Genomic DNA, 27,623 nt, shown 5'->3' on the forward strand with positions numbered 1-27,623 from the left:
TTCATCACAATGTCATGAGCACACATTCTATGATACACATATGGAAATACTATACCTAAGGCATAGAAAATATACCCTATCGACTCTATTAATCTAATATAAAATACACTAACATTTTATTATTTCTTGAATTAACTATTGTAAACACCATCAAATAAATTTGAGTATTCATATCTTGAGCAACAAATACAATTATATTGACACTTAGAACTGGGTGACATATATATATATGAATACTCAAATTTATTTTATATAAAGTTTCAAATGTAAACACCCCAAAAAAGTAAATATAGTTAAAATGACTTGAAGCATCAACATGCCTTTATTTTTTATTTAGCATGAAAATATACAATGGTAATTTCTATGGGGATTCTTCAAGGTCCATATTGCATGGCAAATAACTTGTTCATGACAATGCTAAGCATTTTCATATGACAAATCAACTCCATAGGCCATCTTAATATCAAATATTATTGCATTTGACTTCAAATTTAGGTTGGATCAATAATCATCTCTTCAATCATATGCTAAATAAATAATGGTTAAGTTTTTTGATGGACTTTAATTATAACAGTTAAAGAATAAGTGTGCGCTGATACACGACTTCGATTTAGTTTATATTAATTATGTTCCCTTAACGAATATAACTAATCACTTATTAAAGAATCACTTTAACTATATATCATACTATTATTTAAATGTTTGAAATGCTAACACATAACTATATGATGTTGGACTAAACTATTTCATTGACCTATAATGTCGCAAACTTCTTATGATACTCTATTTAGAAATCTTACACAAAAGAACAAATAAATTAGCAATAACTATGTGAGAGAAAATATAAAACAATGTATGAATAAAATGGAATAAAATATTATTTTTTCATGTTCCGAGCGGTATTATATTAATAGTATTCGAAGCAAATTATACGCACTTCAAAAATATTTTCATCTTATGTTATCTTTTGAAGATATTTGGTCAAATAAAAAAATAAAGAGGATATTTTTATAAATATATAATATATGAAATTGAGTAATCACAAAGCTGAAAGTATTTTAATGTTCTTAAATTCATTTTATATTAATATCTTTTAAATAATTAGTTAAACTTGATTTTACGTTAGTTTTATTGGGTTGAATTCAAGCTGATTATCAATTGATAGGGCTGTTTGCCCCATAATGCAACCCAGCCCAGCCCAGCCCAGAAACAGTTCATTGCCAGTTGCCAAACGAATCGACTCCAATGAGGGGGGCAAACTTCTCCATCTCTTTGACTCCATGCTTTATCCCCTTCTCCCCAAAACCCTGCCACCCCACAAAACCCTTCGCTAACACTTTCGAAACCCTCGCCATGGCGAAATCTGTGGATGAGTCCGACGTCGGCATCTATTGCTACGTCTCTTCCCTGCCCGGCTTCCGGGCTGTTCTTAAGCAGAGGTCACTATTCTTCCCACAGTTTTCTGTGAATCGCCAACATCTTTTTGACATTTGCTTCTCGATTTTCGTCGTGTTAGGTACTCGGATTTCATCGTTAATGAGGTGGATCTCGACGGGAACATTGTTCGCTTAACCTCCTTTGATTTGCCGCCTAAGGTAATCGTTTTTTCCCACTTACCTTTAAGGGTGAAAACGCGAAAAATTTTGTTCGTGAAGCTCATGGCCCTCTTTCAGTAGGCACAAATTAATATTTTTAAATAATAGCTTAGTTTTTTTATCTGGATTTAAGATTGGCAATTTTAATTTTTTTTGTATTTGAACTTATTATTTTTAAAAAGATAAAACATAAGATGATAAAAAACTTATAATTTTTACGTTTATTCTTCATATTCTTATCGTAAAGAGTTAATGATTAATAAATATTTATTTCTCAATATTAGTGACTAAACTATCATTGCTCTCCAATTCTATTTTGTAGATAGTTTTTATAATAGTTATGACCGGAAAATTTTTTCTACTTATAGTGCATTGATTTTAAAATAAATTAATTTTTTTTAACTTATCATTATAAAATTTTGATTGTAATACTTGATCTCAATCTATCTCTATATGAATGAAAAAAATATTACTTATGCTTATATTTTTAAAAGACAATTAATAATAATAATATAAAAATTACAAATTAAAAATAATTTAAAATTTTTGAAACACCTGCGCTTCCCCAAAAAAAAATTGCCATTGACAACAAGTCAAGTAGATTTCCATTAATTGCATAAATTTTATTTTATTTATGTATGGTCCCAGTTTTGTGAAAAAGATGTCTGTAGTATTCGTATAAAATCCTTAAAATGCCATAATTTTTAAATATATGATATATATTTTTAATTTTATAGTTTATTTGATGGTTTTAAACATGTGTGTTTGTGTGTGTGCGTGTGTGTGTATGGATGTTTTGAGTTATTACTAAACTCTTTATAGCATTTGCACATATCAAAATAATTTGATTTTTTATGTAATTTAGACTTTTGTATTAGTGTTCTAAAGAGGAGGAAAGAAAAGCTTCTTCGGATCAAAAGTGCTTCACAGATGAGATTGAATTATTTCAAACCCTTGCTGGAGAAGCTAATGCTAAACTGTTGAAGGAATTCCTTGAAAAGGTTGCATCCACTGTGGGTGATGAGTTGCCCCCCATTGTTCTTGCTCCAGACTCTGATAAGTCCCACCGTACTGTTAGTTCTTGATGTTGCGCCTTCATTTGTTCTTCTTTCTTGGCTGGTTTGGTTGCTTGCAATTTGTATATAAAAACATATTTAAGAAAATGATGAATTTGCTTTCACTCATTTTGCAAGGAAATGGAGTTATATGTTTGAGAGAGTTTTGAGGAGATTTGTCGATCATGTTGGTTTCTAATTACATCAAATCAAATGATTGATAGTTTCACCATTTTTCAAAACATAATTTTCAACTTTATGCAACCAAATGAGCCCTTATTTGATTTTTTCAGATGAATTGAAGGCAGTGTTTTTGTTTTCTTTGGGGCATTTCAGGAGGTTCATAATTTCTTCAAGACAAATTTCAAATTCCTTGTAACAGATACAGTGGATGGAGAGGATGGCAATTCCAAGTGCGTTAGGATTAGATTCTCTTCTGGTAAAGGTGTAAAGGGTAGGGGAGGGAGGAAGAGGAAAGATATGGAGAATTCAGGAAGGAAAAATGACATTCCTTTTGATAGCAGGGGTACAGATAATTGGCCTGAGGAGCGAGGCAAGTTCCTACGGTAAAGTTTTCTTTGACTTGGTTCTGATTTTGTTGAATTCTGAGAATGGAATGCAGCGTTTTATGCAATGCACAGTAAATTCACAGTTTGGATGGAAGAGGCTTTGAGGATTCCAAACGTGTAGAACTTTATTTAGCTCCAATTTCCCTGCAGATTGAATGCCTTAACTTTCCATTTTCCCTACATTCTTTTTCACTTATTCATATTTTTCTCCAACCAAAAAACCAGTCTTCTGAGTGATTGATTATTTTAGTAGCAGTGCTTTGGCTTAATAAGTGTTGCATGGTTTAGCAAGCTGTTCAGTTTGCTCCCCCACACCTCCTTTGGTACAGTTTATTTAACACGCTCTAAAGTTAAGAAATTATTACGCTAAGCCTTGAATAAGTGTGCAGCTTGTATATTGAAGATAACAATTGATTTATCCCCATTTTTCCCAAAAGATAAACACTCAATTGGTGCGAGCAGTTTATTAATTTATTGTTATTTTTTGAGTCTTTACTCTCTTAAACTAATAACTTTTTCAGAACTTATCAATTTGATTGAATGAAGTTCACATCTAAATCTTTTTCTGATTGTTTTGAGGAAGTAAGATTGATTATTATTGTTGGAGGCCTTCAAATTCTTAGAATAAATAAAGATTTCTCTCTTGCTTTAGACGGATAACCAGTAATGCTTCGTTTCAGTTTTCCATCACCTTGTTTTAAAAACTTTGTGGGAGTAGATTTGGTTAAATTAACCTATTTCCTAAAAAGGTTTGTGATAGGAAGTGCTTGTATTCACAAGCAACCTATCCAAAATCGGCGAACCAACAGCAGCCAAATGGCTGTCCACAGCAGGAAAACAGCAGATTTCTGCTGTTTACAGCAGGAAAACAGCACTTGTCCGGGAAAATACGAGAGAAAACTCAAGAAAAGACTTGTATTCCACTTAGACGATGAATAAAAGAGCAAGATACAATTGATCCTCAATTCGAGAGGAGGATCGATCTCTCCCAAATCTCTAGACGCCGCTAGAGCCCAAAGAAATCCTAAATCTACGAGATCTCAAATTTCAGCCAAATTCAAGATACTCAAAACCTAGGAAAATCTACTATTTAATGCATACAATTCAAAAGGAATTTCTTAAACAATCCCTACAATCAATTTCCCTCCTAAAATCCATTCAAAAACCTTCCAAAAACCGGCCGCAAGGCGTGCGTCACGCGCGGCTTCCGCCCAGGCGGAAGCAATCTCCGCCGTTTTGCGGTTTCGTCCGTGAACCGGTCCCTCCTGGACCGGCTGGACCGGTCCAGTGGTCCGGTCTAACAGTTTGTCATCATGTGTTAGGGAAGATTTGGAAAAATGTAGTATTTTCTTTCAATATTAATCGTCAATCCATTTGATCCATGCATGATTGCTTCATATCTCTACCTTCTTCACCTTAAGATTTTCTAGTGATGCTGCAACAAATGGCCTATTTGATCTTTTCTCATCTTTGTTTAGGTTTAATCTTTACAAGGAGAATAAAGACACCCACGAGGCTTTGGGGGTCATAGGGAAGATGCTAGGTATCCAGGTAACAGATTGATTGTGCCCATGCCATTTTGTTTGTTGTCTTTGTATTGAATATAATTTTTTGGCAAGGATGTCTTTTAACCATTGATTATAGATTGCAAAATAATAATCATTGATTAGTTTTTTGTGTTGATTGTCATGGGAAGCAACGCTCGTTTGGATTTGCTGGCACTAAAGATAAACGCGCCATAACAACTCAAAGGGTACCTATTTTCATCACATTCTTATTTCCATTTTATTGTTCGGTTTCAGTAGAGCTATTACATTCAATTTCATTCTTGCCATTCATTACTTCCACTTATAATTTGAAATAGCCATGACAAGAAAGTTCAAATGAAAATATATCACATTAATTAATTTGTTGGGATGAGAACTTAACTTTTTCGCTTACAGGTTATATTCAGTTGTGACATTGTGTAAATATTTTGACTAGGATACTTTCGTCTTCCAATGGGTTTTTATTTTGCGTACAGTACAGGTTTGCAGACGCCAGAAATGCTATGAATTTTTAAATCATGTTCATTGTGATCTAACTGAATTAATCAGTTTTCTGTGGGGCTGATTTTAGTATCTTTGGATTTGAGAAAAATGTTTGAATTGAAATTTTAAGGCTCCTTGATCCATGAACCATACATATAACGAAATGGATTGATTCCCGGAAGAAAAAGGATCTAAACTCAAAGGTGTTTTCCATTTTTTAATCGCCACCAGAAAAGTAGGATTTGACTATGTGTTGCACTGCTAGATTCAACAACTTTCAAGGTACATGCATTTGAATTCTATCTCTTCTTCCTAGGTGACTGTATTTAAGCTGCATCCAGAAAGGTTAGCTGCTCTCAATTGCAGATTGTTTGGCATTAAAGTTGGAGACTTTTGGTGAGTACAAACCATTCTTTATATTTTTCTTTCATCGCAGCATATTTTTTGTTTTGAGTGTTGAAGTGCGCAACAAATGCCACCTTATATCCACTGCTGCTAGTCGATCTGACACTACTGGTTTTGTTCAGTTTTTTGAAGAAAGGACTTCTTCTTGGTCAGCTACTAGGAAATAGGTTTACAATTACTTTGAGGTACTTAAAGTTATTTGTATGTGCTATTTGTGAAATAAGCTTTGTGTTTTTTTTTTTCTTTTTTTTTTTATTATTGATTTCCCTTCTACTTAACTTTTCTGTGTAGAGGTGTTGTTGCAGCTTCAGTAGATACTATAAACGCAGCTGCTGATGGTTTAGGAAGGAGTGGTTTTATCAATTATTATGGTCTGCAGGTGGTATCTTTTTTGTAGCAAGAAAAATATTGCATATTTAATATGTTCATCCTCTGCTTTGAAATTTTATTATACAGATTGACTGATTGAGCCTGGTTGTTTTGTTCAATTTGGAATTATTTCAGCGGTTTGGGAGTGGTTCAGTGCCAACTCATTCAATTGGAGCTGCTCTCCTTCGTGGAGAGTGGAAGACTGCTGTAGATTTGATACTTGATCCAAGGGACGGGGATATCCTTATGGCATGCCTATAGTCCTAATTTCATCAGTAAACTATTAAGGAGGTTGTCTTAAATAAAATTTATTTTCAATTTTAAAACTTGTTTTCCTTGATTTAAAAATTTTCAAACAAAGAGCTGACATTAAAGAGGCGCGGAAGAAGTACAAGAAAACTGGTAATGCTGATTTGGTGTTAAGTCAACTACCTCGTTATTTGGTTGCTGAGAGAGCTATTGTAAGTTCTTTCCATTGCGTGCTTCTGTTTCTTTTAGTTTTCATAACTTGTGTAACCATTCTTCCCCTATTTGCACAAGTTCCTTATATTATCAATAATTGCTTATTTGATTCCGTACAATGAGGAATTTAAGGCAATTTAGGGTAGTCTTGAAATTTCCATGAATATCTTATTAAAAAGTCCTGAGTTTTCCTTTTCTGTTTAACTTATTTGCTTAAGGTTCTCTGACTTTATGGCATGTTCAAATATATATATATATATATATATATATATATATATATATATATTCATTCTGATTGTCTCCTTTAGAGTGCGGGGTAGTTAACTGTTTTGTTGTTGATTTGGTTTTTTCCTTAGCATCAGCGGCCATTTAGAATCAAGGCTGTCAATTGGACTAGTCCCCAATGAGTGCAGGAGCCTGGATCGTCTGAAGTTTTAATAGGTCACTGGTAAATGTTACAGGCTTCATGGACTCAGTTTAAGTGGTCAAGAGCTAGCCCTTTAACTGAAAGGAGAACATATTACCCTGTTTGGGGGACTTGGATTTCTATTAGCTTTTGTTCGTCACGTCTATACTTGCATTTGTTTTGTATGAAAGCCCTGCTATCCTTTATACGAATGAATGCTTGATGGGAAAGGGAAAGTTTGTGCGATTTATGTTACCATTATGGCCTCCATCTTCTTAGACTTGCATTTTCTTATGCAGTTTTTAGCTATTTGGCTTAAATAGAGGCACCTAAACCTGAAAGTTAAAGTAAGGTATGCATAAAAAGTTTATTAATGCTTTATTTATAATATTTGTTATAGGATTAGTTAAGGGTTTCAATTTTTAAACTTTCAAATTTTACTGTCATTTCTACTGTTCCTTCCCATTGAGTACTACACTCAAGTCTTTTTGCACAATTTATGTTTTTGACATCTTCTTACTTACGGTTGCCCTTTTTCATCTCTTTCCTCATAATAAAACTTCTAATTTCCTTGTCAAATTTCTGTTAATCTCATCATCTGTATGATTTCCTTTTTAAACCAAGTTAGTTTTGAAGTACTTAATTTAAGTAATCTTTTAATATTTATTTCCTTTACTGTCATATTTTATGACATTTTAAAACGAATAACAATAAGTTGTTAGGTATTAGGAGATTAAATTACTATTATTCTGACGAGCATAGTTTTATAAATGTTAATTGCTTCTAGGTAGGAAGTTTGAACCTAATAATGATTTGTCCCTTAGGTTTTCACTTTTCACCTTTCGATCCTTTGATCTTGATGTCTGTTGACTCCTCATTGTTTTCATTGAACAACCATGAGAGCATAAGTACTAAACTAATTTCAAGTGGTAAATAATAAGTGATCCAAATACTTTGGCGATTTGATACTGTGAATTTCATCTTAGTTTTGTTTAACTCTTTGCTGTTTTCCTTTTGGTACGTTTGCAGTGCGCCACATTTTTTTTAATGCAATTGCCATTCTCACAATAAATCTTGTTTTTACTTCATAGTAGTATTTACACTTTGACAAAAAGGAATGATGGGGACACGTTTAAGAGTGCCCAATTCGGATGGAAGGGAATGCCTACACTGGTATTAAAGTGATGTTAATGGTGAGCCAGATGCTTGCATTGTGCTCGGTTAAGGCAAGGCCATAATACTTTGCACACTTCCCAAGTGGGTGCGTTACTAAGGCTTGCTTAGACGAGCATCTCACTTTACTGCTCTAGTTATAAGGTAATCATCCACCTTGATTGAAGTGATGGGTAATAATACTTCTAATGCGAAAGCTGATAAATTAACATCTTGAAAAATTAACATGAGGTGATGTAAGCATAGTGTCAAGAGTATGAAAACAAGAATGTGCACTTAGAAACAAATTAGAAAAAAAAAAGGTACAACTTGAGTTGTAAATCTTAAAGATGAATATGAGCATGCTACAAATTATTATAGTTTAATGTACTTGTTTAAGATAATCCATTTCCTTAATATTGTGAACTTGGAGTATAATTGAATTTGAAACTTCATAAAATTTTCTTTTTTAATTGTGATGATAATCACACTCTTAAAAAATATTTATCATATTTGAAAAAATAATTTGTAAGTGTTATTTATTTCCTCATAGAACCACATTTTTCTTAGGCAGGTGCCTGGGATGGCGTTCAACACCTTGAACATTGTGCGATCATATCATCTTGATAGCATGTTTAATTATTGATAACACTAGGATGATGCAAGAATGGAAACTTTATAGGCACTTCTACTCTGTCTTTGATCGAGACCTTGAGGGTAACCTTGAACTTGTGAAGATGAATGATGACATTTCAAATAGATCTTTAGAAGATTAGGAAGGACTCAAATGAAATTATAATCACATTGAAGGAACTCAATGATTAGAAATGAACTTGTTAAGATTATTTAATTACAAACTATGATTTACTTAAGTAATATAATTATGAATGTTTATTTTGGGCAATGCTCTGGATGTGACTTGGGATGTAGAGGTAAGGGCATTCTATTATTCATTGTGGGGTTACTTTTGATATGCGTTTTAGGTTGAGTTGCTTGTTATTTTGGTTTGTTTTTATTAGGGTAACAAGTATGGGAATTTTTATTTATTATCCATAAGAGCAACAACAACAACAACAAGAACAACAACAACATCAAGCCTTAATCCCACTACGTGGGGTGGCTATATGAATCCTTTTTTCTCCATTGTGTTCTATTAAAGGTCAAATTCTCGTTTAAATCTAATAAAGAAAGGTCATTCCTAATATTTTCTAACCAAGTCTTTTTAGGTCTGCCTCTACCTTTCTTAACATAAGTCAAATCTAATACCTCTACTCTCCTAACCGGGTCATTGGAAGGCCGCCGTTTTATGTGACCAAACCGTCTAAGACGACTCTCTCTATCAAGGTGTATAAAAATTTCCTTAAGTTAAAGATAAGATGGCATAGTGGCATGTGCCATGAGCCTATCTATATGTCACATATTGGACATGAATGACATGCACCATTTCTATGCTGTTGGTGTTGTATCAGTTATGCTCACGGCATAGTTCACCATTAACAACTCACTCTTTAAAATCACTTTTTTCCCGTAATGACATTTTGTATATCCTCACTCTACCCCCAACTCTCACTATCAAGTCAATCATTTCTTTGACTCCTGTCAAGCCCCTCATTTGATCCAATGTCTATATTAGTATATTTTACTTACATTTTAATTTCCTTTCTAGGTTCAGTCAAAATATGTTAAGCTTGATATGCATATGCCAAGATGCTTGGATTAAGTTTGGATGATGCGGCATTATGATGACCTCAACTATTTTGCTTGTGCATTCAGTTGGTTAGGATGAATTTTGATTGGGCCAACGCTTTTTCTTGCCCGAAAGTGCGTTTTGGTTTTTTGGATCAATTGTTGGTGATTGCCCTGCGCATTTTCCTAGGTTTAGTCATGCCTTAATGTGCCAAGTGCAGCAATTTTTATTTTGGCCTAAACAAGTTCAAAATTTCTTTTAAATGAAAACTATTGGTTGTAAACTTTATTAAATTAATGATCATAGTAGGCGTGAAATGAAACATTCTTAATAGAATAAATATATGACATATTTCTATGATTAGAATGATTTTTTAGCCAAGTTATAACTAACTGGGAAAAAAAAACTAAGACCAAATATTGTCTACTATGAAGTGCAAAATTTTTTTTGAGCTAGCTCATTCATTGTGTACAACAATTTCTTAAAGGATTCATGTCATTATTGTTCGACAAGTTTTACGCTGGCTGTCGACTACCTAACGCAACCCTCCACTTTTCTTATCCAGGACTTGGGACCTGGCAACGGCAGTGTTAACCAATATTTTTAAAAATATCCTGTAACCAATATTCATTGTGTGATAAAAAAAAAATATACTGTAACCAATATTTTTAAACTTTGATCGGACATTGAATCCGTGGAAAGAAAGGATGTTCGATTGGGGTTTAACTACTGATATAAATATTATGGAAATAGTTATAATGATTCAAATGCATAATATTTCTAATAATATGTAAGTAATAAAATGTGTATTTGTAATGGATATTTTAAAATATAACATTTTTGATGAAATAAGTTCAAAATTATTATATTCCAACACCGCCTTTGTATTTTAATCCAAAGCTCTCCATTGATGGGCTGAGTGGTTTAACTGCCAATATTTATAGGTTGATTCCAGTTCCCTATAAACCCATTTTTTTAGTTGAATTGAACCTATTCGAAGGCCGATTTATGGTACAACCAAGTCAACTGTTTGGTTCAGTCCAATTTTCTTAACCATTCTTGTGACATTATGATGTAGAACGAGAGGAGGTGGGGGAGATTTAAAAAATTTTAAATTTCAAATAAGAAGAATAAAGGATGGAAGAGGTAATTAATATTCCATAATCTTATGCCGTAAATTAGGGAATAAATAATTAGAGAGGGGAGAGAAGGTGGGCCGACCTATGGAGAGAAGAGAAAAGGTGTCCACATACAATGTATGTGGACCCATGCATTAATGGAAGATTGGAAAGTTAAATATGAAATAATTTCATATTTAATATGATTGAAGAATGCTTCCTAAAATAGATGTACTAATTAGGAAAGCATTTGAAAGTGGGGGATTTTGGCCGGCAGTTAAGAGAGGAGGAGAAAAGGATTTAGGGAAAGAAAAATACAACCGTGAGCCAGGACACATCCTGCAGCTGACGGGTAATATGTTGCCCTTCTCCATGGGACTTCAAGCCACAAGCCTGAATCCATCCTGCGGCTGGTGGAAACTCTGATTCCCTCCCATAGAAATCTCACCCAAGTTCTCTCCAAAGAACACAAGTGCAAACAAAATTTTATTACTAATACATCATTACATTACGCAAGGAAGGGCCTCTATATATAGGCCTAAGAACCTAAAACAAGACACATACGCCCCTAGGGCTTACATAGGATGATCCTCTTAAGTAAGGATAAAAAGGGAAAATTCATATTAAAAAGAAAAATTACAAATAACAAATTAAGATAAGGTGGAATGATCTCGGCCGTCAATCGTCATTTCCTCCTTTGAAAATCTTCATGATCGGATGTCCGCATCACATTACTTAAGGTTTCATAGGTTGTGCTATCACTCTTATCTTTTTTTTTGTTGTTGTTAATGTGATCTTTCATAACTTTGGATCCAAATTTTGTGTGTTTTTTAATGCTTAGTTAATGCTTACCCTTTTTTTTCTATTTTTTTTTTCTTTTTACAGATACAGTGTTTAAAAAATTGCCCGGGCAACTATTTGCAGGCTCTGCAGGGAATACCTAGGACACTTAGACTAATGTAAGTTATCTATTGCCAAGAATTTGAATTCACGGTTTTCTATTTTCCAAGCCAGCTAAATAATATGAAATGCACTTACGTTTTTCTTTTTAAGTCTCTAAAATGTTTATAATGTGTATGATTAACTTTGTAGCATGTTGATTTATCTCCTGAAGAAGAATGCGTTAGTCTATACTCTGACATTGCCATGTGACCTTACCTGTTCTTGATCTGTCCTCGAAAACTTCATCATTTTTTCTTTCAGATGCAGTATGTTTTTGAATTGTTTATATTTCCAGATGATAATGATTGCACTATTGAGTTGGCATAGATTGTGAAGGTTGATAATTTCTCCTCTGGCAATGTCCTGAGGACCTGAACGAAAGATGAAGAGAAATGTTGATCTATGGGACACATTTTTCTCATCTGTCACTTTTACTATGAGGCTCTATATTTGGCATGAAAAATGGTTGTTCTTTTGTTTGGTTTTGTTGCTTGTTCATAGACAGAGAGTCATGCGTACATACACTTCACTTGTAGACCATTTATTGGACTTGGGTATACAACAACAACAACCACCACAAGCCTTTGTCCTACTACGTGGGGTCGGCTACATGAATCCTTTTTCGTCATCGTGCCTGTTAAAAGTCAAATTCTCATTTAAATCTAATAAAGAAAGATCATTTCTAATATTTTATTGTCAAGTCTTTTTAGGTCTATCTCTACCTAAACTATTATTTTGTGAACATTTTTACTGCTTGTTCTTTTCCTCAGGTATGTGCATAGTTATCAAAGTTATTTGTGGAACCATGCTGCGAGTATGAGAGTACGAAAACATGGTATGAGGTAGCTTTTGTCTTATGTCCTTGGTTTTCATGTGCAACAGTTGTGATATGCATTTGCATCAACTAGCATGTTTAGTACTAATTTGAAGTTAGATATGGTATTTTGTTATTTCAGTGGAATTAATATTGCCGTTAACTTTTATAAGGTTTGTCAAAATAAGACGTTAATGGGTATGATATTGCCACGTTATAAAGCAATTGCATTGATGCACTTCTCATGCATGGGATTGTAATATGAAATAAAAATGTTTTCAGAAAAAGAAAAGAAAAAGAAAGTACTGCATGGGAAATGTCACTTTGGAAGAGCCTGATTAGATAAAATTTAGCCATGTAAGATTCGTTAAAAGGTTTGCAGAAATTTTTTAGTTTTTTAGTTGCCAATTTATAAAATGATTTTAGAAAACAATTCCGTCTATGATTTGGGAGCTGTGATTGGTCAGCCCCACACACAAATCAAGTTGAAGTTCTTCATATGTTTTAGATATTTTGTTGGAATCCAACGTCTATATGGGTAAAATAGTTCTCTGATGTTATGCTGCCTTTTCACTTTGGGCTTGCTACATTTACGGATCTCATTTGAAACAATTTTAAACAGGCATTATTGTTCATTTTGGATCAAAATCCAAAGACTTAGCGATTCTAAGATGAAGAGATATGAGATAGAGGCCCAAAAGTCTCCGGTACTTTTTTATTAAGATCGTCTTGATACTGACTGAGATTAAGCATTTCTCATTGTGCTTTGTACGTTGAAAGCCTTGTCAATGGTTTTGAATTGCAGGTTAATATGATTGTTGGTCTTGAAGTTATCCATTTAAATAGAATTTCACCTCTGGGAAATTTTTTTTGAAAAAAAGAAACATGGTTTGTGGTTTTGTAAACAATACTGATCTGAATCAGTTTAGAAGCATTTATTCAGGCTAGCCTTTTTGAACTCTTCAATTTTGTTGATCCATCTGCAATGTGAGGCCATATTTTTCATATGCTCAAAATTTCAGAGTTCAATCGTCTTATTTTCCCTTTTAACACTTATACCTTTCTTCCTCCATGGGTTTTGGGATCTAGGCTCCAACAACAACAAACAACAACTTTGATGTGAATATGGCCTCCAAATAGCGAAAAAATAGCATGATCGAAGAGGAAAACATAGCAGAAATCAGTGAGGAAGATTTCTATTTCAATCCAAGAAACTGCTTTGATGCCAATTTGATAGAAGTGCTTGCAGAAATTTTGGAAAAACCTTGGTTGAAATATGATTTTTGAAAACTAATGATAAGAAAACCAGGAATAGAACATACAAGAACACCTTTTATTGAATGTTTTATGAAAAAAAAAAACAAGGTACAAGTGGATCTTCAATTGAAGAGGAAGATCCGACACTTCCAAATTTCTAACAGCCAACTAGAGCCTAAACATCCTAAGAACAATTTAAATTTAACAAACAACACATACCCCAACCCTACTTAAAGAAAACAATAAACAACAAGTACCCAAACAACCCTCCCCCAATTCCTTCATATTTTCTTAATTATTTTCCTCCCAAATCTATCCTCTTCAATTAGAAAATATTTTTTAATTAATCCCCTCTAAATTAACCCCCAAATCAACTCCAAAATATGCTCTCTTCAATTAGGAAACATTTCCTAATTAATCCACTTTGATTAAGAACCTTCATAAACAGCTCACTCTTGATTAGGAAATTTTCTAATTCCCTTCAAATCAAGTCGGCTGACCCATCAATAACCCCCTCTCAAATCAGCTGGTTCATCAATACTCCCCTCCCAAAGTGTCACCTTATCCTCAAGGTGGAACAAAAAAACTGCTACTGAAGCACTGGACTGAAATATAAGCTGTCATTGGGTCGAATGTTCCCTTCATCCAGCATCTCCCTGACCAATCTCTTGATCTCATCCTTTTGGACTTGGGGAGAATGATATGGACAAACACTGATATGTTAAACTCCTTCCTTCTAAATGATCATGCTCGTGCTCCCACTGGAGGCAACCCCTGAACGTGCTGGAACACCTCTCGGAATTATTGTAGGAGTGGTTGAACCATGTCTGGTATCTTCTCCCTCATATTCTTCTCCTTCTAAACTCTACAGCTCCACCAAAAATTCCACTCCTTTCTCTTTCTCCTCCTTGGAATTGGCTCCAAAGGAGAGGCATCTCCTCTTCTTTCTCCCAAAATTTTCACCTCCCCCACCTCCCTCTTGGTTTGTCTCGACAAACTACTTGAACATCTCTCCTGGATGAAAAATTTCCCATTGATCTTCTCATGGACAACTAAAATTTAATTTTTGAAATCTAAAAATTGAGTTTGGAGATTCAAAATTTCATATTTTAATTATTCGATGTCCTCCTCTAGCACTTCTACCTTTCTTCCTATCATGAGTACCAAGATCTAGGCTCCAACAACAAAAAACAACTTTAATGCGAATATGGCCTCCAGTCAACAAAAAACAACAAGATTGGAGAGAAAAACGTTGCTGAAATCAGCAAGGAAGACTTCTATTTCATCCTAGAAAAATGCTTTGATGCCAATTTGATAGAAAGTGCTTGCAGAAATTTAGGAAAACTCTTGGCTGAAATCTGATTTTAGCAATGTCAGAAAATCAATGACAAGAAAATCAGGAATATAACACACAAAAATACTTTTTATTGAAAGATTTATGAAAGAAAAGACGAGATACAAGTGGATCTTCAATTGGAGAGGAAGATCCGGCTCTTCTAAATCTCTAGCTGTCGTATAGAGCCTAAATACCCTTAAGAACAATCTAAACTCAGCAAAAGAGACATACCCCTAATCCAATGAAAATCACCCACTTAAAGCAAACAATAAACAATAAATACTCAAACAACCTTCTCCCAATTCCTTCATATTTCTTTAATTATTTCCTTTCTAAATAGGCCCTCAAATCAGCCCCTAAATCTTCCCTCTTCAATCAGAAAACATTTCTTAAGTAATCTCCTCCAAATCAATTCCCAAATCAGCCCCAAAATCTTCCCTCTTTAATTGAGAAATATTTCATAATTAATCTGCCTCCAAATTAGCCCTCAAATCAGCCCTCTTCAATTAAGAAATATTTCTTAAATAATCTCTTCTAAATCTACCCCCAAATATGCTCTCTTAAATTAGGAAACATCTCCTAATTAATCCCTTTTGATTAAGAACATTCCTAAACAGCTCACTCTTGAATAGGAAACTTCCTAATTTCCTCCCAATCAAATCAGCCGGTCCATCACAAAGCTGCGGATTTTTTTTAATAGATTTTTATGTTTGGTGTGCATTGATTCATTTAAATGATGGAACTGTAACTTCAGATGTTTCATAGTGACTTGTCTGGTAAATTTATTTGCTCCTGCTTGGTTTCAGTTTCATGTTTCAAGCAATAAGATGGTCATGCACATTATAGAATAGACATGTATAATGCTTTTAATTTACTTGATACCTTTGGATGTTGAGTTATGCATCTTTGACCATGTTTTATTGTGGTAGTATCTCGCAATATGCATAGCTCCTGATAGGAAAGAAGTTTTCATTTTGCCAGATGTTTGGGGTGAGTGCTTGAGGTATGTATGTTCTTCTTCACTAAAATGTCCCTTGAACAATAGGTACTGCACAGGTTGTGGTTGGAGATTTGGTCTTTTGCAAGGGTCCTATTTCTGAGAAAGTTGCTTCTTTTGAGAGCGTTGAACCAATATATGAATATCATGATGGAGAGGGCAATAATAGTTTACTTGATATATCTGATGTCGCACTTCCTGAGGAAAAGATTCAGCTTGTTAAGGTGTGATTTGTTTTTTTAATGGGATGGTGGCTTATTACAAGTATTCTATACACATCTGCATGCTTCTTCTTTTTTATCTTTTCTCTATTTTTCTGCTCTTTTTATCTGAGCTTCAAAATTAGGTGATTTATTCATGCATATAACTTTTATCCATTAGAATTTATTTGCTAGCTATTCATATGCGACCCTAGTCACACTTTGAGAGTGCAACTCTATGTTTTTCCAGACTATAAATTCTGATGATCTGATTAGTGGTGGTTATACATTTGAAGACGTTGTACTTCCTTTGCCCGGGTAAATGAGTTCTTATAGTACTCAATCGAACTAAATTTGAACCTTTTTTTCTCATTTTCTGCCTGATTATCATCATTTTCATCGTCTTAACTTGGTTGCAGATCAAGGACTATATATCCGGGCAATGATATAGCTGGAATTTATCATGATATATCTAAGAAGGTAAGCAAACCTTGTTCAGAGTTTTATTCATGGTAGATTAAAATAACTTCTTTTTTTTTTCAGATTTATTACATGCTGATGATGAATTCATTGGCTTTTTTCCCCTTATCTAGGTCTACCATGGTAGCCTTATCACAACTACTTGATTTGTGCTTTTTTTTTTAAATTTCTTGTTGGTCTAATATTTTGTTTACTGACTGTGCATACTTTTCTTCATAGCACTTTCTCATCTCTTCTAGACTTTTCTTTACATGTTTTTATCCAAGTTTATCACGTGACAATGCCACCTATCCTCACCTGACAATTGATTTCCTCTTAATGCTCTTCATCTACTCATGTACATGTTCTTTAAAGCTTCTAAGCCTTGAAGTTTTTTGAATAACCCATAACCATGAGAAGAATACAAACCAATGCCGGTAATATACAAAGTTGAAGGGTTTATGACTTTGCTTGGCATGCTTTTCTGCTTTAATCAGATCTATTGAATGCTTGTTAACATAAGAAATGCATTTTATTGATGCGAGATTTAAAAGTGAGATTTGTAGTAAGCTGACATTCTATTTAATCTAGACTAGCCAGGGTTAAAACTTCGAGCCACCTTAGCTTGCCCTAAACAGTGGATTTAATTGCCTGTCAGTGGTATCTTGGGTTAAGCTGTTTGAACTAATTGATTATTTGCACTGTCATTCCTAGTTGCTAATTAGGTTTTGTCACAGTTTGAAAATTAAGGCATCGAGATAATGTCTTTTTTGATTTAACAAGTATTATTATGCTCTCTTGGTGCAACTTTAAGAAGGCCAACCATCTTAGGAATGCTCCAGCATGGTCACCCTTAATTTTGAAGTTCCCAGCGAAATACCAACTGACATACTAAAAGATGTCTTTTTATTTAAGAGGTTTTCTTCATCGTGCTTTTAATCTCTCCAATTAAGGAAATGATTTCCTCATTAATAGCTTTATTTAACCTATTATCATATATTCACTAGGTACATAGGACCTTAAAGGTGGTTGTTGCCATTTAGAGCTGTCCCAAATGGTTCAAGATGTGTTTGCCATTGTGTAGCATTTTGTATTGCATGACACTATGTTGTATCTTCTAGCTTATGTATTGCTATGATATCATTTGTAATAGCTTAAACTCTTTTCTATTGGGATCATTGTTTAAAATTGTGTAATATGAGGCTCTCTATGAGGCCTGCCTCAATGCGATTCCAGTGAAAAACACCTCGAGGCTTATGCCTCGATCTTTTTTTATGAGGCATGCGCTTCGCTCTATTTATGTATGTTTTTTTATTTAAAACTTAGCTAAATCCCATACAAAAGCTAAAAAAAAATCATGCCTTCTTGCACTCCCAAGCCGCAACAACTTCCTCTCAACGGCCTTGGCCTCTAGCCCATCGCCTTCATCATAGTCACCATCTTCATAGCCGCCGCCAGGATCACTTGAAATCTGCACGCCACCACCATCTCCTCTAAAAATTTGAGTATACTCTCATCTTTATGTAGATGATAAACATTTATGAAATATGAAGATGACTAAAATAGATGAAGAAGAAGCAGATTGTTAGGTATTGGACCCTACAGGATGAGGCAGGGGAGAGATCAAATTTATTATGATGACTCAAATAAAAATCCCCTTAGCAATGACAATATAAAAGATTTTTGAATTGTTGTCAATTATTTCAACTTTCTTTAGTAATTAAATGTAGATGATTAGGGAATTGAGAAAGAAGAAATTTAGAGCTAAACTTGATGTTATATAATACGTTTATGCAATTTATATAGTTTGTGTTGTTTTTCTCCCGTAATGTTTTGATTTTAGTTATATTTCACATAATTTATTACTTACCACTTTACATATTGTGCAATTTTTTGTTTCATATGTATGCAAATTTGTTACTTCATAGTTCAATAGAAAGTTAATATGTCATCCTTTAACATATTATTTAGGTTTTATATAAAAATCACTTTTAACTTTAATTTTTACTTTACGCAATTTTTAGATTTTGAGGCTTAAGCCTCAAAACACCTTTAACATATTATTTGGGTATTATATAAAAATGACTTTTAACTTTTATTTTTTCTTTACATAATATTTAGATGTTGAGACTTACGCCTCAAAACGCCTTGCGGCTTACGCCTCAAAACACCTTGAGGCTTACGCCTCGCCTCACGAACAAAAAACGCCTCAATACCCAATTGCTCAGTTTTAAACTTTGATTGAGATATTGTTCGTTATGCCTATCAGTATTCAGAACTTGCTCTCTTAGTGCAATATTCCTAGAAGATCATCCATCTTTGAAGTGCTCCTAGTTGAGCATACTTAATTATGGTGTTCCTGATGGAACATTGATCATTACTCTAAAGACACATTTTTATTAAGTGTTCACTATATTTAAGTGATCTTGTAGAGTTAGATTTTTCTATCTAAAATACATGTACAAAATTGAGGGGGCACTCGGATTAACTCTTTAAAAATGAATAGTGGAGATTAATAAAGCCAACTTCAAATTTTGTGGATAAAGTTATTGATGATGATGATGACATGTTTATTTTTTTGTCAAGTTTAACTTCTCCACTACTTTTTTTTTTTAAAAAAAAATTTAGAAGTCATATCCTATCACTATTTGTTACTATAAACATGTTTGAGGTGACTTCATATATTTATATTTTTTTATGTTATTGGGTTATTTATATAAAAAAAAAGAATAAAAACATAATCATAACTAAAAATTTTTGGAAATTTTAAACTCCATTAAGAATAAAAGTTAGTGATAAAAAGGGTTATATTCTTTGTTAGTCTTATCTAATATTGGAGAGCATATGAAAAATATAATTGATTCTTTTGTTTTCTTGAGGTACTGAACATCCGCTTAGAGTTTCAAGTTCTATATCAATATTTTTGCAATAACTCTAAAATATCTAAGCATAGTGTTGGGCGTTTTGAATTTTTTTTTTTAAAGGATTGTGTGCTAGTTGTGTATTTCAAAAATAGATTGGATTTCACAGGCACTTTCTTTATAGTTATGCAATCTTTTTTATAGTATAAATAGAAAGAAAGGGTGCACAATCTCAATAAATTACTTTTGAATTGGATTGAATTCAGAAAAGGACTCATAGCATTTTGTGATTAAACCGACATACTTATCTGCCTTTCTGCCTTCAAATTGAGGGTTGCAAAGTGAGAGAGGAAGAAAGAGGAAAGGAATTGCTAGATCTATCGAAGGTTGCAACATAATGACCTAGGAAAAGGAATTAAGTTGATAGGGTATAACAATTCAAAAAGGTCTTCCTGCATTGGAAATTCCAATGATGATTGAATTTTTTGAGAAAAGAAGAAATACGAGAATGGTGTTGGATCAGAAAAAAGGGTTGCAGGCATGATTATATAGGAATTTATATTGTAAATGAGAAGTTATAACAGTAGAGAAGGAAAATTAGTCAATGTGTAACTATCACGTGAATCCCATACCTCACCTATCACTGGGCTCCTAGTGGTTTGTGTTCATGTTTTCATCCTAATATATATTACAACAGCCTATCTTGGTGGTAAACTGTGATACCGACTAACAAAACTAAATTTAGACTTTTAAATGTAAATCTTATGAGTGAAAACTTTGATTGTTCCTTCGTGCCTTAATAATTGTCTCAACAGAAAGGTGATTTTGAAGAACTTTAATATTTGGGTGCTTTTGTGTGGGCTCCGAAAATTCGGCCCCGGCCTCCCCGCCGCGCGATTTCTTTTTTTTTTTTTTATTCGGCGAGGGGAGTTTTAACGAACTAAGTTCCGGGATAAATTTTGGAAGGCAGATGGGTTTGTAGATAACGGTAATGGATCCTAGTGATATTTTCGACTAGGCATTTTGCTCTTTGTGAGCTGAAGTAAATTTTGATTTGTCCACCCCGGCAAACGGTTGCGGAGGGTGGATGGATTTTGCTTTAAAAGTTGATGGATAAATTTTAATTTTAAATATCTTGGAATTTGGGATTTGTAGAGTTTTGGGTTTTTGGGTAGAGCTTGGATTTTGAATGAACTTTTGGGAGACATTTAAAAGTATTTGTGAACCCCTCAGGTTGAGATTAACATTCAACACGGCCATCATCGGGGTGACCTTGAGGTCACTTGAAAAATATTTGAATTTTTGTAGAAGTTTGAGGGCATTTTGAAATATTTTGTGGACCCCTCCGATTGAGATCTGCATTGAACACGGCCATCATCGGGGTGTTTGGGGTCATTTCCACTTTAGTTGATTGAACCTTGTCAACTCGACCGGGCTGTTGATCGAGGATCGAGTTCCTCGTAAGCTTTGTGCCTTTTGTTTGTGAATTTTCTTGATTGTAGGCCTTCAAGGCCTAATATGAGTGTATTGAAACAAATACACTGGTCTCCACAACCGTGTATACGTTTAAAGGTTCGAACCCTGTCGACTTCTATTGGTCCGTATAGAAGGATCTGGTTCGAACTAGAATTCACTTATCGACTCGCGTAGCATCCCTAGGCGTCACGTGTGTACCAATAACACGCTCGCCGGGGCCCATGCGGGTAACGATTGAATTTACCCCTTTGTGTACCTATATGTATACAGACTACGGTGCACGTGTATGGGTATTTTGAAATATTTGTAGTTGTGCATGTATTTGTCATTTGAATGCACAACATTTCTTGAAGAGCTTATACACGCCTTCTGTCTGCTTGTACGAACGTTGCAGATCCGGTGGCGTAGCATTTGTAGATTATGGATGCCTTCTGTCTGCTTTCATAGATGTCGCAGATCCGATGGCGTGGCATTTTGATGTTGACTCCCCCTTTCTCAATCACTGGGGAAGGATTTTCTGGATTCGGGAGTCAAAGGCTGCTGATTTGGGGAGAACTCCCTTCAGGATCTTTGGTGTAGTAGACCGTCATTTTCGATATTTGTAGACATCAGAACGGTTTTCTTCTCGAGTATATAACTAAGAAGAGACTTTGGAACACCAGGAAGTTTGGTTCTAATTTGTTCAAACATTTCCCTCCTTTCTGTCAGTGGGTGTCCTTTTCGTACATCGGGCTGCCTTTGTACCCGACGTGCTTGAAGATCTTGACCACCAATGTCGTAGGTGATATCAATACTTGTGCCCACAGTGGTTCGTTGTACCTACGATATACACACTGTTGTTATCCACAAGTGTTCATTTGCAGGGGACCGCTTATATCCACTACGAGCTTCTAGAAAATGTTTGCAGGAGATTCATTCTTTCTGCATCATATTCACCCTTTCACCAATCTCAGGTGGTTTGATTGTACTTGTTTGACCTCATATGGATTGTCGTAGAAGATACTTGTACTTGTGCCTACAATGGTTTGATATGCTTATGATATGCCCACTGTTATTATCCACAAGCGGCTCGTATTTGTTTGTAGGGGTCCGTTGTGTTTGCTACTAGCTCCTAGGAATGTTCATAGGAGACCCTCGTTTCTTGCATCACATCCACCTTTCACCAATCTCAGGTGGTTCTGCTAATTTTACTTGTTTACAGGGGACGGTCCTCTTTCATACACCGGGCTGCCCTTACTTGAAGCTCTTGATCACCACTGTCGTAGGTGATATTCGTACTTGTGTCCACAGTGATTCATTGTACTTTCAATACACTGTTGTTATCCACAAGTATCCATTTGCAGGGGACTGCTGCATCTACTACGACCTCCTGAAAATGTTTGTAGAAGACCCATTGCTTCTGCATCATATCCACCCTTTCATCAATCTCGGGTGGTTGACGATTGCACTTGCTTGCGGGGGTGGATCTTTGATTGCTGGTCTCCAATATTGCCATCTCAATCAACAGGCATTTTGTAGAGATCGTTGTAGGAATTCACACATTTTTATGTGCATCAGGATTTCATCCCCCGCTTGTAACTTGTTGTTAATTTAGAGAACTGTGCATTTAGACTCTGATTGGTTCATTCATCAAAAGTCCCAATTCTATGTATTCCATCGGACCTGAGTTCAAAGTTCAACTCATGCTTGAGTCTCCCTCGTTGTCCTTGAAAGTGTGGTGCATTTGATCTCGTAGGAATTATTGTAGGAGTTCGTTGTATTCAAGCTCCACTTGATACTGCCCAACTCAAATTCAATGTTCACAAGCTTCTGCTTTGAGTTCAAATCCGCTGTATTTCACTTGAGTTCAGATTCTATCTTAATAAAGTTCTCATTTGAGTCCAAGTCTTTTGAAACCTTGTTCAATTCATGTTAGAGTTCATTTGAGTTTGAGTTCTATGTTCGGGTCCCCTGATATTGCATAGTTCGAGTTCCAAGAACAAGTTCAAGTGTCCCATGCAGTCCAAGTCCTCAAGCTCAAGTACAGGTTCAAGTGCATGTTCGTATTGACTTGATTTTGATTTCAGTTTGATTTTACCTCATTTGGTTTTGATCTTTAGAAATCACTTAGAGTTTTAGTCCACAAGTCCACTATTCTTCGTATAGGTCCTCTGCTCATTTTAGTTCACTTCTAAGCCTTGAAGTTTTTTGAATAACCCATAACCATGAGAAGAATACAAACCAATGCCGGTAATATACAAAGTTGAAGGGTTTATGACTTTGCTTGGCATGCTTTTCTGCTTTAATCAGATCTATTGAATGCTTGTTAACATAAGAAATGCATTTTATTGATACGAGATTTAAAAGTGAGATTTGTAGTAAGCTGACATTCTATTTAATCTAGAGTAGACTAGCCAGGGTTAAAACTTCGAGCCACCTTAGCTTGCCCTAAACAGTGGATTTAATTGCCAGTCAGTGGTATCTTGGGTTAAGCTGTTTGAACTAATTGATTATTTGCACTGTCATTCCTAGTTGCTAATTAGGTTTTGTCACAGTTTGAAAATTAATGCATCGAGATAATGTCCATTTCGGGTTAACAAGTATTATTATGTTCTCTTGGTGTAACTTTAAGAAGGCCAACCAACCATCTTTGGAATGCTCCAGCATGGTCACCCTTAATTTTGAAGTTCCCAGCGAAATACCAACTTATATACTAAAACGTGTCTTATTATTTAAGAGGTTTGCTTCATCATGCTTTTAATCTCCCCAATTAAGGAAATGATTTCCTCATTAATAGCTTTATTTAACCTATTATCATATATTCACTAGGTACATAGGACTTTAAAGGTGGTTATCGCCATTTAGAACTGTCCCAAATTGTTCAAGATGTGTTTGCCATTGTGTCATTTTGTATTGCATGACACTATGTTGTAACTTCTAGCTTTTATATATATATATATATATATATACAAAATTGAAGGGGGCACTCGGAAAATTGTGTGGATAAGTTATTGATGATGATGATGACATGCTTATTTTTTTCAAGTTTAACTCCACTACTAACTTTTTTTTTTTTTTTTTAATTTAGAAGTCATATCCTATCACTATTTGTTGCTATAAACATGTTTGAGGTGACTTCATATATTTATATATTTTTTTATGTTATTGAGTTATTTATATAAAAAAATAGAAGAATAAAGACATAATCATAACAAAGAAATTTGGGAATTCTTAAACTCCATTAAGAATAAAAAGTAGTGATAAAAAGGGTTATATTGTTTGTTAGTCTTATCTATATGTGAGAGCATATGAAAAAAATATAATTGATTCTTTTGTTTTCTTGAGGTACTGAACATCTTCTTGGAGTTTTGAGTTCAATACCAATATTTTTGCAATTACTCCAAAAAATCTAATCATAATGTTGGGTGTATTGATTCTTTTTAAAGGATTGTGTGTGAGTTATGTATTTAAAAAATAGATTGGATTTCACCTGCACTTTTTTTATATTTATGCAATCTTTTTTTTAGCATAAATAGAAAGAAAGGATGCACAATCTCAATAAATTACTTTTGAATTGGATTTAATTCAGAAATCATATGCAGGACTTATAGCATTTTGTGACTAAACCGACATAATTATCTGCCTTTCTACATTCAAAATAAGGGTTGCAAAGTGAGAGACGAAAAAAGAGGAAAAGAAATGCTAGATCGATCGAAGGTTGCAACATAATGACCTAGGAAAAGGAATTAAGTTGATAGGTATAACAATTCAAAAAGTTCTTCCTGCATTGGAAATTCCAAATGGTGTTGGATCAGAAAAAAGGTTGCAGGCATGATTATTTAGACAATGATATTGTAAATGAGAAGTTATAACAGTAGAGAAGGAAAATTAGTCATGTGTAACTATCATGTGAATCCCATACCTCACCTATCACTGGGCTCCTAGTGGTTTGTGGTCATGTTTTCATCCTAATATATAGTACAACGGCCCATCTTGGTGGTAAACAGTGATACCGACTAATAAAACTAAATTTAGACTTTTCAATGTAAATCTTATGAGTGAAAACTTTGTTCCTTCGTGCCTTAATAATTGTCTCAACGGCAAGGTGATTTTCAAGGACTTATTTGAGTGTTTGTGTTTATGAGTTTATTAAATTTAAATTAAATCCTCAAAATATTCCTCTGAGTATTAGTAAATGCTCAATTTAGTCCTAGACTTTTATGATAATCTAATTTGGTCCTTTGACTATTAGAAAATATCACAATTTGGTCACAAAGATAAAAGTAACTGTTAAAATTAACCTTGGGGTCGTTTATGAATTTAGATGCAAATGCAATGTTGTCTGGTTTGACTTGAATTCCTGATAAACTGAAGAAAGTACGTCTATGCCTTGTCTTTGAAAGATCTCTCCATGGATCAGAGTCGAGCAATTTCAATATTGTATCTCATAGGATTTCTTTCAATGAATTGAATAAGACATGTCTCTCCTCATTATGCTTGACATTTATTTTATTTTATTTTTCATTTGGACTCAGGATGGTGTAAGCTTGACAGAAAGTGTTCATGGTGTTAAGTAAGTTTCTACATCCTTTTTGATACTCTATGATATTTAAACAAAGCTCTTTTTCAAAAAAAAAGAATTTATGGTAGTTACATGTAACATACACGAATGACAAATTCACCTCTGCCACCCAAATTTTATGTTCTCTTAGAATTGATCATTTCGGTCAACTTTTGAAGGGAATTCTCTATTACTAGCATGACGGGAGATTATAGGCGTGTTTTTCAGCGTCCTATAGATTATACTTGGTGAGTGAGTGAACGATTCTGAACCTCAAAAGAATTATCATGAAAGAATCTGATAAAGCATTAATGTAAATGTTTACAGGGAGTTGCTAACTTATACAGATAACAATGAATCCTTGGCAAAAACAGATATGGATATCTTGGTTGGGTCAAAGAACACTGATTTGGTGACAAACAAGAGTTCTATTAATACAAGTCCGGATGACAAAGACTCTCTGCAGACTAGAAAACGTGGTGGTTCTGATTGTTTTATGTCTGAGGATCAAAATGGGGTGACTGCACCAGCGGAGTGTGATTATTCTGATCCAAAGGTGGCCTTGAAGTTGGGCTTTACTCTTCCTGCTTCATGTTATGCCACAATGGCCATCAGAGAGCTACTTAAGTCATCAACTTTGGTATGTTTTTATTTTGTTTTTTATTTTTGTTGCTAGTTTCTTATTTATGCAGTTTTTTGTTCCATATATTTATTTTTGGTATAATAAATTGTGAATATAGTTACTTGGAGTTAACTATTTATAGTGTCCAACACCATCTCAATTTTTACCTACATGAGCAGGCGGCTAGATTTTGTTTTCTTTGTTTTTTCCTGTTTTTCGCTTCAGTAAAAATGTGTTTTAAACTTGCTTTATATGGTCAAATAAAATTTGTCTTAGCTTGTTTAAAATGTGATATTTGCTTAGTTTACCAATATTTTGCTAGTCCTCAAATAGTTGTCAATTTTGAGATCTTCTAAGTTCCGAACTATACCGCCATAATTGGCCGGACCTGGAATCATTTTTGGTTTTAAAGATCTTCCAAACTATTCAGTCAACTTCATTCAGGGAATTTTTGAAGATAATTGGAAACCTGCAAATACAGAGCCCTGCGCATTCAAATTATTTTATTTTATTTTATTTTTGTAATGATTATTTCAGGTTTCAATCTATATCAGTGTTCTAAACGCAAAGAAGTCCGAAATACTATATATCAGTAAAAGAACTTCTGGTTAACTGCAGGTACAGAAGACAGTGAACACCTGAGGATTTCCTACGTCATTCCTTCATATTTATGTTTGTAAAAAACTAAAATGTTTCTAATTAATGATTGATTGGAAAATAATCCAGTTGCAAGGTATCTTTCCCTCTTCTTCTTATTTTTAATTGCAGCGTTCCTTTTTTATATTCCATGTTATTTATTTCTCATCCTGAATCAAAAAGACTATTTGAGTATATCTTGCATGGTTTGTTTTCATATCATATTGTTGTGCTAACTTGTTCGAATCTGAGGCTTCTTGGTTTTGAAATATAATGCAGGTATGTGCTTGATGGCTCTTTGACCGGCAAAGATTGTGGTTGTCTGATTGTGGAGTTTTTTCGCCATAGATTTATGAAGATACACTACTTGTTCACCTGAGAATTCGAACTTGAATTATTTGGAAGGTTTTTTTTTTTTTTTTTAAGATTTTTAATTAATCAACTGTTTCTTCCTTAAAAACATAAACCTTGAAAGGAGCCACCTGTATCTTTACCCTTGAAAAATGAATTCAAATGAAAACTAGCCGTTAGAATATCTCCCTCGAACATTCTTTTTGTCTTTCATTGATCCAGCGTTGTACTTCGAAAACCCTCTTATTATGGTGAAATTATTACATGCATATTTCACAGTTTTA

General features: G+C 34.2%; 1 protein-coding gene across 2 annotated transcripts; it reads left to right on the plus strand.

Moving 5' to 3' along the window:
- The first annotated feature begins 1,212 nt into the window (after positions 1-1,212).
- On the plus strand, positions 1,213-27,623 carry LOC110106603 (multisubstrate pseudouridine synthase 7). Of its 2 annotated transcripts, XR_003700221.1 has the most exons (21): positions 1,213-1,439; positions 1,517-1,595; positions 2,474-2,668; positions 2,987-3,216; positions 4,698-4,770; positions 4,916-4,972; positions 5,566-5,645; positions 5,777-5,839; positions 5,946-6,033; positions 6,159-6,261; positions 6,381-6,484; positions 11,734-11,807; positions 12,561-12,625; positions 16,243-16,418; positions 16,645-16,712; positions 16,814-16,874; positions 25,705-25,742; positions 25,910-25,978; positions 26,058-26,370; positions 26,971-27,085; positions 27,268-27,623. XR_003700221.1 is itself a non-coding variant. In XM_028693426.1 (20 exons), exons 1-20 carry the CDS (start codon positions 1,246-1,248, stop codon positions 26,962-26,964), a joined length of 2,205 nt encoding a protein of 734 aa, XP_028549259.1. In that variant the 5' UTR covers positions 1,213-1,245; the 3' UTR covers positions 26,965-27,009. The 2 variants fall into 2 exon arrangements, 1 of the variants encoding a protein (XP_028549259.1); XM_028693426.1 differs by lacking the exon at positions 27,268-27,623 and having other exon boundaries at positions 26,890-27,009.

Source organism: Dendrobium catenatum, unplaced genomic scaffold (assembly GCF_001605985.2).
Source record: "Dendrobium catenatum unplaced genomic scaffold, ASM160598v2 fragScaff_scaffold_273, whole genome shotgun sequence".
Lineage (NCBI taxonomy): Eukaryota > Viridiplantae > Streptophyta > Magnoliopsida > Asparagales > Orchidaceae > Dendrobium > Dendrobium catenatum.

Bases quoted from the DNA above. Each gene is read 5' to 3' on its own strand.
- LOC110106603 (XM_028693426.1), top strand. From the start codon at position 1,246: ATGAGGGGGGCAAACTTCTCCATCTCTTTGACTCCATGCTTTATCCCC. The intron at 2,669-2,986 runs GTTAGTTCTTGA...GGGGCATTTCAG, and splicing joins CTGATAAGTCCCACCGTACT to GAGGTTCATAATTTCTTCAA. The intron at 4,771-4,915 runs GTAACAGATTGA...TGTCATGGGAAG, and splicing joins GGAAGATGCTAGGTATCCAG to CAACGCTCGTTTGGATTTGC.